This window comes from Panthera uncia, chromosome B4 (assembly GCF_023721935.1).
Source record: "Panthera uncia isolate 11264 chromosome B4, Puncia_PCG_1.0, whole genome shotgun sequence".
Lineage (NCBI taxonomy): Eukaryota > Metazoa > Chordata > Mammalia > Carnivora > Felidae > Panthera > Panthera uncia.
Genome location: NC_064809.1, coordinates 103200045 through 103212217, shown reverse-complemented (window position 1 = coordinate 103212217; position 12173 = coordinate 103200045). Strand labels below are relative to the sequence as shown.

The 12173-nt window shown below is 36.2% G+C and overlaps 1 protein-coding gene across 1 annotated transcript in view; it reads right to left on the bottom strand.

Annotated features, from left to right (window-relative positions):
* TMTC2 (transmembrane O-mannosyltransferase targeting cadherins 2) overlaps positions 1-12173 on the bottom strand; it is a 399137-nt gene that overhangs the window by 48751 nt on the left and 338213 nt on the right. The window contains exon 11 of the mRNA XM_049626018.1: positions 7178-7241. Within this exon, the coding sequence (XP_049481975.1) occupies positions 7178-7241 (64 nt within the window). The remainder of the gene's footprint in view (positions 1-7177; positions 7242-12173) is intronic.

Genomic DNA, 12173 nt, shown 5'->3' with positions numbered 1-12173 from the left:
TGCACTGTCTAAATAATTTGGGAAGAAGATCTGCAGTGGAAAGGAGTCTGAAGACAGATATGGGTGAGACAAGACTAAAACTGATCCTGGTGTAACTAAAGCTATCAGGGAAAGTGAGCATCTATCTTGCTGAAATTAGACAAGATTTAGATATCTTTTTTCTCCCAATGTGTGCATAAATATACATATCAATGTGATGAAGCCTGTTTATGAACTGAAGCAGAGTAAGTGTTGACTTAATTGCGTACCTGTGAATAAACAACAGTCTCATTTCGGTGATATCTCTGGGTCCATTTAATAAAACCAGGTAAAATGTGGGGGGAAACTAATGGCAACTTCTCTCTTGATTGAAACCAGTTTATTTTGGATTTGTTAACTTACCTCATTCCATTTTCTAACTATAAATATAGAGATGCAGTTGAAGCTGAAATAACTAGTGAGAGTGGGAAATATATGTGCAATATAAAAACACATTTTACTCATGAAGTCAATCTGGTGATTCTGGGATCCACATATTATTAATGTCTGGAAGTCAAGAGACACATGGTATATAATTTTACCACATCACAGAAGCTTGTGGAAACTTTTGGAAGAGGCCATATGGTTCTTCCTCCATTTACAAGCAGAAATGTGGTTTAACTGCTTCACAAATTATTATTAAAACCCCCACCCCTTTTCCCAACAAAATGACAATCTCAGTACTTTCCTCCCCCCAAAATCCCTTATATGGTCAAATCTGAATCTGTCCTGTTTAACTTAATTTCATGGTCTTTTGTTCTAATTAGGGTGGAAGAATATCTTTTCCATCAATAAACAACTGTAACTCGAAATATTTTCTATCTCTTCCATCAGTACAGTCCAAACAATTAATTCTTCACCTGCCCCCCCAATCCCAGCCTTAGTGGTTATTTTTACTGAATAGCCATCTCCTCTTACCCTCCCCTCCCGCCCCACCACGTTTACCATAAAAAGGGTAGTCCAAATTGAAAGTAATACATTGTAGAATATGTTGGCCATCTTATAACACAACTGCAACTCTCTTATGTAGGAAGCTCATTTATTTGAGTTTCATATTTCTCATTTTATCTCTTGACATATAATCATTGCTAAAGAGCCCAAATGGATAACATTGGCTTTGATTTTATAATAATGCTTTGAAATAATTTATGTTCTAGATGCCTAGGAAAAGTATAATGTACGTATGTAATTTTCTACTGGATAATCTGATCCTTGGAACAGATTCCCCTTTAATTCATATATAATAACTGCACATGATAGAACATTTATAAAATATTATACATGTTAGATAAAGAATGAATACAACATCTAGCATAAAAGTTGGAGAGGTTGAATCAAAATGAGAAGTAATCTCCCAGTTATTTGAGAACTTTATTTAAAATTATCACAAAATAAATGGCTTAATGACATATCTTACAAAACTATTATTCTGTTGGCATTTATCACATATAGATATGTCAGACCTATATCAATTACTACCTACTGTGCATCTCAGCACACCAGCCATCCACAGGTCTTTGACCTCAAATTCTCTTTCCACAGGATCAGCAGACAAGCAAATAACTGATATAAGTAATTTACCACCTAAGCTTATGCTTCCTCTTTTTCTAATTTTTTCCCCCTTTTATATCTTCAGTCTACTTTCTGTTCTTTAGTCCCTGGGGAGAAAATGATCTTTGAGGATCTTTGGTATTTCCTTTTCTCTATCCTGTACTTGGACACATTTTTAATCTCTAATATTTAAACACACACACATCTCAACACCTGCCTTTAATATTTAATAAATATATACTTGACAATTTTTGGTATTTCCCTGTCTCTTTGATTTACCTGCAAACTTACAGAATAATTTTACACTCTCTGTTTCCAATTCTCCATTTCCTTAACACATTACAAACTTCTGCCCACATCACCGTCACAAAACTGTACCAGGTGGCCAATGGCATCTTATTCTCTGATTATCAGTGGACATTCTTAGTCTCTGTTTTCCTTTACCTTTAGCAGCACTGAAAATTGCTCATTAATACTGATTTCTATGTTCTGTCACTGTCTCATGTCTTCCTTATCCTGCATTCCAAATGTAGACATTCCCAGGGATTTGAAATTGTCTCTCTTCTCTACCTTTGTACAGCTTTCCCTCAGTGATCTTAACTACTGCTGTGGCACTATCTCCTTTCTGCAAACAACTCCCACATCTCTAATCCTAACTGGGGCCTTTCCTCCAACTGCCTACTTGATAGGAATGTCCCATGGACAAATATAATATCCTACTTCTTACTCAGAATCTGCTGGGTCCAAACTTAACCTTTTTGTCTTGAAATAAACATACTCCTCCAACTGCCGCAGTTCTGTTCAGGGTATTTCTTTTTCCTTCTTCCAAGTTACCTATATTCGAAATTTTGGAACACTCACTGGGCCAACTAATTTTCCTACTCACATCCCATCAAATAATCTACTTATTTCCCCTGCATATTCTTTTCCATTCCACTATGTTTCTGTACTTTTGGATTATACCTTCTGCTTAAACTATTACAACGACTTTTTTTTATTGGTTTGCCCAAGGTGGCATCTTTCAACTCTACTTTTCCAAATGCAACCCACATTCTTCATTACATCATATAAATGGCCATCCTAACTTATCACTTTCATTATGTCATCCTGTTCAACATACTTCTGGAATACAAACTCCTAATTCTTGGTATGGCATTCAATGCCTTTCATCTGGTTTTATTTTCATTTCCAGTTCTATCTTCCCCTATTCTTCCTCTCTGCCCCCAACCCTGGCCAATATATAAACTATATCTGCTTACTATTCCTTGTGCTTCATTCATTTTCTCAGCTCCATGTCCTTATTCATGTATATGTCCCTACCTGCCAGAATTCTCTTTTCTCCTCCTCCTTCTAAAATCTTTGCCTATAAACATCCTATCATTTCATGATTATCTAAGTTTCCTACTCGGACTCAGTGCCTTCCAGGGTTCAGCTGAAAGTGATTTCTCTCTCCTGAATACTTTTCTAGCACTACCTTACAGCATTCACAAAGTACGTATTATGCAGCATTATTTACTGCCCTGAATTGTGGGGATATGAATCTAAGTATTCTCTCCTCCATTGCCTCCTCACATGAGATAGTACATTTCTCCAGGTCAGGGTTAATTTTTCATAACTGAAATCCCACTGCACTTGGCATAGAGTCTTTCACAAATCTGGCACTTGATAAAAAAAAATAAATTAAATTAATTCAGATGGCAAACAATTACATCCAGAAAAATACAAGATTTTTAGACAGGATCATTAACAGTTACCTCTTTCTAGCTTCTAGAGTTTGCTAAAAGCCAAGTACAAGTAGGTGACTTTGTATTATGCAAATTCCCCATTCTTCACATTAGAAAAAAAATTAAAAATCCATAAGTTAATGCAGAATTTGGCTTAATTCCCACAGGAGGAACAAAACTATTTCATTTAAATGTTCCCTCTAGTCCTCAAGAGTCAGCATTTTTTAATGTGCATAAGTGAGAGAAGATAAAGAGTGTTGTCTTTTTAAAGTAACCTCGACAGAGAGATCAGTTTTATTTACACAAATGAAAAACTAAGAGTGGAAAAACTTAAAATGGCAATTTTGGTAAAGAGTTTTCCCATTATAAAAATGCTTTAATGTAGTATGACATTTAAGACTAGAGTATTCCCTCCTACCTCCCCCAAAAATCAAATAAATAGAATTAAAAAATTTAATGGTCCCATTTTGGTAATAAAATGTAACTGTATACTTCAGTAAATGACAATGTACTTTATACCCCTGTAAAGAGACAATATCATAATCTAACCCTTAAAATTATGTGTGCCCACTAATTTAGACTTTCATTAGTTTAGCATTTGTTCACTGGAATTCTTTGTACATAAAATATCCCAAGAAGTCAGTTGACAGTTTTAAAGCAAATTGCATGAAAAAACATATGGCTTTTGTAGAATAGAAAGGAATAAAGAAATTCATCGTGGGACATGCTGAAAAAATGGAATAGGTATTTTATTAAGAGAGAAATACATGCCACAAATAACAATATTGTTAATATGGTGATAGTAAGTGGCAGGACACAAGGTTGCAGCCACATATTTTACTGTGTACAATCATGATCTGACATGAGCATTGCCAACGGTCTACCACATACAGCTACCGATTGTTATAGTTGGACGTTCTAACAACAGAAGAAAATGCCCTTTGAAAAATAAGATTAGATTACTGTGTAGACAAGAAAAATAGAAAAGACAGTGAAACTACTTAGAGAGAAGGGGAATGGAGGTCTGTTTACTGTGTCCTCTTCCAAGCAGGGAACTGAAATTTATTAAGTTAAAGCACAGAAATAACATAGAATGTTTTCAGGACAAAGAGAATAACAGCTATGATCAAGATAAATGTTCGATGGATGCTTTAATTTGGATCAGATGCTAACCACTAATAAATCACTATATGGACTATTGTTTTAAATAGGTCTCCTTGGTTCAGAACACAAACTTATATATTACTGCCAATGTCTTTATTTTTTAATCAGTCTTGCCATGGTGGCAACTTACTTACCTAGATTACATACAGAAAACCAAAACACAATTCATAAAACAGATTAGGGAAAGACCACATCTGTTGACCCACAACTGTAACATCATTTACTTATTGTTAAATTTGAACTTCCTATTCTATCCGAATCCATAAAATACTTAATTTATTGCTACCAGATAAAGGAAGTAGAATTTGAATAAATGCATTTTTTTCCGAGGCATGTTTATGAAGAAACTTTTTGGGGTTTCAGAAAAAAATGGCTTTACGTTGGGAGATTAAATATTGATTTTATGATTTGGCTGGCCATTTAAAATAAACAAGCTCATGAGTCTGGCTTAAATCTGGAATGCCTCAGCGTCTTTTTCATTTTTTTAGGTCAGGTCAAATAGCTCAGATAGCTCTTTTCTCATTAATCCATTATAATGTGCTGAAGAAGACCATCTGATCAACTACTTAGCAAAAATAAAAGTGATACTCAAGTGACTGATACTCAGTGAGTAAAAGTTGAACTTAACATCACCATTTTTATGTATATTGTGGGCCTTATATTAACCATTGTGAAGAGAACAAAAAAAAAGGTAAGAAAAAAAAAAAACCCTTGATTCTCATCTTCAGTTGAAGTTATAATAATTAAAGATTTCATATTCAACCCTTAGAAATGCTATACAGGGGCACCTGGGTGACTCAGTTGGCTAAGCAGCCGACTTCGGCTCAGTCATGATTTCAAGGTTCCAGGAGTTTGAGCCCTGCGGAGCTCTCTGTGCTGACAGCTCAGAGCCTGGAGCCACCTTTGGATTCTGTGTCTCCCTCTCTTTCTCTGCCCCTTCTATGCTCACACTCTATGTCTCAAAAATAAATACACAATAAAAAAAATTAAAAAAAAATAATGCTATAAAAAGAGGCCCATCTCAGGCATTCACAAAGCTATACCCCCTGCCTATCTCTCCCTGTACCTCCAAACTCCCCTTTTCTTGCTCCATTTTTTCCTAAAGCACTTAATCACTGTCTGATGCCATATATACTTTACTTGTTTTTCTGCTTCATCTCCTCAGACTAAATTGTAAGCTCCTAACAGACAGGAACTCAGGTCAGTTTTATGCATTGCTGTGTATTCAGTGCCTGGAATAGTGCTTGGCACTAACAGGTACTCAGTAAATATTTACCAAATACATAAATGAGGGAATCATTTTTCTTTTTCGTTTCCTAGACTTTTGGTTTGCATTTCCTAAGATATAACTGCATTTTTTCCAGCAAGCATTCTCTTAGGCACAGAGAGGCCTGGGTTATCATGGGATCCCACTCTCCAGTTATGATACTGAGTGAGCTACTAATTTCTCCAAGATTCAGCAGAACGGGGACCACAGAAGTACCTGTGGGTTGTTGTGAGAAATCAGTGAAGTACTTAACATGATGCCTGACACATAATCAGTGTTTAATAAATTTCAGCTATTATTGTTCTTACCATTACAACTATTGAATTATTTTCTTCTGTTGCAAACAGTTCACTGATTCTTGAAGTACCTCATAATTAATGAAACTGGGGGCACGGACATTGAGGGCTAAGATTGCATGTGGTTATATCTGCTTAAAAAAAAAAGCTACTCCCCCTGTGGGTAGCGTTCAGGGAACATTAATCCTCCTCTTTTGTGCTCCCACAGGACTGTATATACCTCTGCTTAGGAATTGCCACACTGTGTTTCAACTAGTTGATTATGTTCCGTCTTCTCTGCTACATTATGTAGTCTTTTAGGGAATGAAATCAAATCTCTGTATCCTATCACAAAGCAGGCACTCTATAGTCGTTTGCCCAACGGATGAGTTACTGTATAAAAATGAGACTTATCCCATTATTTGTAGTCACATCACACATGCATTTTCATTACTGTTTCAAAATTAATTTCTCAATAGACAGTCTAGATCTGGAGAGTAAGGGGAGAAGGTTTAATGTTGGAGGGTGATGCAGAGCAGGGTGTATGAGAATAAAAGCAACACGCCGGAGGTCAGTGATGTGCGGCGAATAAAAAAAGGCTTAGAAGACAGATATAAAACAGTTATTTTCTCATAGATGGTTACTCTATTTCAATAGTAATGATCTAATTTATATCCATCCCATTTTATGGAAGTGTGACTACTCAGGGAAAAATTCTAATAAAAACATACTTGATAAAGTTGACAAGCACAGTTATTAGAAATGAGAACCGTGGAATAGGAAAGAGGCATGACTCAAGGTTTGAGTGTATGTAAAGATCAAAAAAAGCTTCTGATGTTAGGAAGTCCTTAGGTATTAAACGCCACAGCAAAAATACTTTCAAGGAACTAATTTTAAAGCCAATCAGATGCCAAGTATTTAATAACACTAAGACGTGTATTCAAATGATAAAACTGTATGGTGGTTTATACAAGATAGAAAACAGCAATTTGTACCTCTGCAAAAAGAAAGAGGCTTGAGACCGGCAGATTTGATTGTTGAATTAGCCATTTAGTGGGTATTCGGAATAAGGGACCAGAGAGGAAAAAGCCCAGCATCAGGAGACTTCTTTATCTAAAGCTATCACATGCTGTGAATCTATCCCTTTGAGTAACGTTTCTCATTAGCGAAGTACTTACATTAGGTCTCAGTCTGGCCGCCAGATCATAGTACTTCTCGGCTGCTTCGTTGAGGCTAGCCTGCCTGTTAAAGATTAAAAAAAAAAAAAATCAAACTATATCATTTATTTTAAAATTGCAGAGAGGTGAACAGAATCATTACCTTTTTAAAATATTAACTTTTTACAATATTACAATCATACCAATATTAATTTTTTAAAATATTACAATCATACCAATCAAACCTTAAGTTGCTTTAGCAAAAAAAATTGCTTTAGCAATTCAATACATTAAATTGAATGTAGGCAATGTACTTATTGTGTTTAAGGCATTATAAATAGTATTTCAACATAATGTACTCAGTAGGCATTATTAGTTTAAATTTACATATTAGGGATTAGAAGTGTTATTCTTCTTTTCTAATCTAACACAGATAATGTTATAGGGTTGGGAGTCTCCATTTTCAACATGATATCCCAGAAAAATCTTAAGTTTTTAAAATAAAATGTCTGTATCTATCCAGAAATACATTTTGTTTCCAGTTTAGGAGGGGAACCATCCATTGTGTGTAGCCTACAGGAGAAAAAAAAAGTTCAGATTCTTCCTCTGCTGCCTCTCTGTACCAGGGTGGGCACATGACATAGTCTCAGCTAACTGCATGTTCTTGCTTGGGACTTTCATTTCTGAATGAGAGAAGATGAAAGAATGGCTAGAATTCACTGACAATCGTGGAAGCAATAAGCTATCTCTTGGTCAGACCCCCTCTGTAAACAGTCGCTGTTGCATGTCCTACTTCTTCACATTTCTGGGGCTACCTTGTCTCCTGCTGATTCAAGCTATGTTCTCCAGCCTATAGAGAGTTCTGTAGTTCCCACATCCTTCAAATAGCCAGTTCATCTTGACTAACACTGAATACCAGGAGTGGTGCGGTTGCCTTATACAATAAGATACACTGAATGTTACTGATAAGTTTATGCATTGTCTATTCTTGCAATTCAAAACAGACCCCTAGACTCAGCCAATGGGTTATGAGGAGAAATCAAGTGTCAGAGTCCTGAGGAAGCTCAGCCAATTAGCCATCAACGTAGCATGTTTTTCAATCATGCAACGGTGCTTCAGAAAACCTTCAAAGATGGTAAGTAATAAGAGCTACAAGCTCTTGCTGGTATGTGGTAATCCAGTGACTGTATTTGAAGAGTATAGAGATGCTATAGACAAATGTCAAATTCATCGTCAGATGATGAATATAGCACACCTACAATGTAAACAGTAGTAATCAATGGCTTGGGGTCTGAAGTAAAACTAGAGTAGTCTCTTTTGAAATTGTTCAAAAGCTTCTGACGGAGTACGATGGAATATTACTCAGCTATAAAAAAACAATGAGATCTTGCCATTTGCAATAACATGGATGGACCTAGAGGGTATAATGCCAAATGAAATAAGTCAGAGAGAGAAATATAAATACCATATGATTTCACTCATACATGGAATTTAGAAACAAAGAAAAAAGGTAAAACAACCCCTCACAGACCATTTTTTAAAAATGTTTATTTATTTACGTTGAGAGAGAGAGAGAGAGAGAGAGAGAGAGAGAAAGAGTACGAGCAGGGGGAGGGGCAGAGAGAGAAGGAGAGACATAATCCCAAGCATATTCCACACTGTCAGCGGAGAACTGGATATGGAGCTCAAACTCACGAAACATGAGATCATGACCTGAGCCGAAACCAAGAGAGGGGGACACTTAAACAACTGAGCCACCCAGGCCCCCACCACCACAGACTCAAATACAGAGAACAACAAACTGGTGGTTGCCAGAGGGAAGCTGGGTGGGGGATGGGTGAAATAGATAAGGGGATTAAGAGCACACTTACCCTGAAGGACCCTGAGTAATATATAGAAATGTTTAATCATTGTATCCTACACTTGAAGGTAATTAACACTGTATGTTAATTATACTGAATACAAAATAAAGAAATACCCAGACTGGTGGGACTGGTGGGGGGGAAGCTTTTGGGGTGAGAAGATGGCAAAGAGGTCAGGAATAAAGAGCAGAAACAAAAATTAATGCTCTCAATTAGAAAATCACATTCAGATTTTAAAAGAGAAGGCTCAATTAGCCTATAAAATTGAATTTGCACTTTGGTCAAGTGCAAATAAAAACTATAAAGACATACCCCATGCAACCATATAAATTATACGAATAACTGAAGATAACATCTCTCTGGAGACCAGGACATATTTTTCTAATTTTTAAAGGAAAAATAATTAGAAACATTGCTATTTTTAATGGGGTTACAGAGAAAGTAAAAACCCTTGACCTAAGGCTCTACTGGACTCATGACAGTTACAATGTGCTGTTGCAATTTATATTCTCATAAATGTTGAAGTTCAATTTCAATATGTCAAGAAATGTACTTTAGTCTGGTATGAAACAGTAAAAATTTCCTTGCTAGGGTATTTAATGAAGGTTCGCTCCACCAAATTATAGAATCACTTTGGTTCAAATTCATTTGGAAATCTGAACCAGAATTCATTAGGTCATGCCCTGGAAGGGTTTTCTCCAGAGGAAAATAAAAGGCAGGGAGGTAGGAAATTAGTGTAACTTAATACTACAAAGAAGTAAGTTACTTTGAAGCAAAATCGACCAATACATGTCTAACATGGGAAGTACAGCAACCATTAATATTCATCTTTATGGACATTTAAATTCATCAGGTAGATAAGGAGAAACTGAGGAATTCACTATACAATGTGCCTTTAAAATAACAATGAACACAACTGGAAAAAAAAGGTTTTTTCCCCAAAAGTAGTTGTTAGTTTTTAAAGTCTTCATTGTCTTTAGTAGTTTAATTCCCAAAGGAAATATCTAGTTTAGGAGTCTTAATTTCTTAAGCTATAAGTAAAATTGATGATATTCTAACGAAATAGAAAAAAAATAGAATTTATTAGATTTGTCACATAACTGTGAAAATTAATTTTCACTCTAGGACTGTAGGGGAAAGAGTATGCCAATTCTACCCACCGTGTGTTCACTTATATTCTTGTTTTATTCTCTAGACGAGAGACAAAACTCATGAGGAACTGTCCAGTGTCCACTCTACAGTATATGTTGTATTTCTTACTCACCTCTGCAAGAAACATCATGGGACTGCTTAATAAATCTTAATCGCAAAAATTACTGAATCATTATTCAACATTTGAAACTGAGGAAATTAGCAATCTTCTGCTAGTTGCTCAGGGGATTCTTGAATTGTAAAGAACCTCAACCTCTGAAATGTTAGGACTAACTGCAGAACCCAGGTTGCCAGGACTGCTAGGATAGAACTATTTAAAGAAGCTGATGAATAACTTTTCCTGAATACCTATACCCTTTCTTTCTTCACTGTTTTGTCTCTAGGACAGAAAATTTCTAAATCCTCTATGCATCACTTATAAAATACCAGGAATTGATTATTCCAAGTTCCAACACCACCATGAAGTAACTGCTATTACAATCCCCATTTTACACGTGTAAAATGAAGCTTAGAGAAGCCGATAACTTCCCCAAAGTTATATGGCTGGTAAGTGACTGATCTGGGAGTCATAGATTCTATAGCTAAGTATGTGAACCACGGGATCATGCTGATATCTTTGTATACACTGATATGTAGCAGAATGATATGTGATATATTGTTCTGTGGCAGGTGACTACAAAATTTTCTACACCAAATACGAAGAAAGGAAGAAGATATGCTTTTTTGATTATACTGTTTAAAAGACATGATTTAAGTGTAAGAGATGAGATTTGAAAAGGGGAGAATACGGAGGACATTTGCAATTATAGGTTTACTTCCTTCCATCTCTATCTTCCATACTGATAGAAGTGAACTTCACCAGACCAAATGGAGCACATGATAGTTGTAAGAACAGAATGAAATGCACTGTTCTGTTTTGCTTCATATACCTCAAGAAAGGGGAAGAGGAGGAACACAGGGGAAAGGCGAAGAAAGGGGGAATGAGGAAAAGTGAGAACTGTGTTGGATATTCACTTCCCTACCCCCACAATCTCCCATTTTTAGAGAAGGGTCACAACTACATATGGAGGGCAATCAGAAGTTCCCCACGTGTCCAAGTAGAAGACTCAGAAGGTAGGTAAAGAGGAAAAGCAGTGGCTCTCCCAAGAAATCTCCCAGGCCAGATGTGCACATCCTTGAGTTTTTAACCACAACAGACTTTATAAAGCCAGAAATGAGATGAGGAGTAATAAAAATCATTCATACCAGGAAGCTACACTGGGTCCAAGTGGGTGACTACCCCCATCTAACATGACACCCCTAAGAATTAACATTAACATAAGAAAAGTGATGTCCCTTATCATCTATGCCAATAATAGATTTATCAGCTGGAGATTCAGATGAGGCTCCTATCTCATTGCCAACTCCTGACAATCATATATGTAGAGCCCTTCCCCTCTTCAATATTATCTGTGGTCCCTCAGGGCCAGGAAAGGTAAGGAAGTTAAAAAAAAAAAAAAAAAAAAAAAAGCCTAGATGGTATTTGTAAACTGGACTATGAAGTAAACCTTGAATTCCCAAAAACTCACTGGATTGGGCTATCTTTTAAAATTTATTTTTTTGCCATCTGTGAAAAGGTGGGTTCAGAGTGAACACAAAAAGTAATGAAAGTCAGAAACAAATGTCATTATTTGATTACTAAAGAATTCCATTTTGTACATGGGACTATGAAACCTGTATCTGTTAAACAATATAGAAATATATTTCATGTATCTGACTCCCCTCCCTAGTGTTATAATAGAAAAGTATCTTTTGGAACACAGGTTTATGGCCCAATATTATTATTTTTATTATTTTTAATTTTTTTTATTTTAGAGAGAGAGAGCGAGCATGTAAGCCGGGCAGAGGGGCTGCAGTAGGGGTGGGGAGAGAGAGAGGAAGAGAGAAAAAGAAACTTAAGCATGTTCCACGTTCAGCACAGAGCCATACGCGGGACTCGATCCCATGACCCTGAGATCATGACC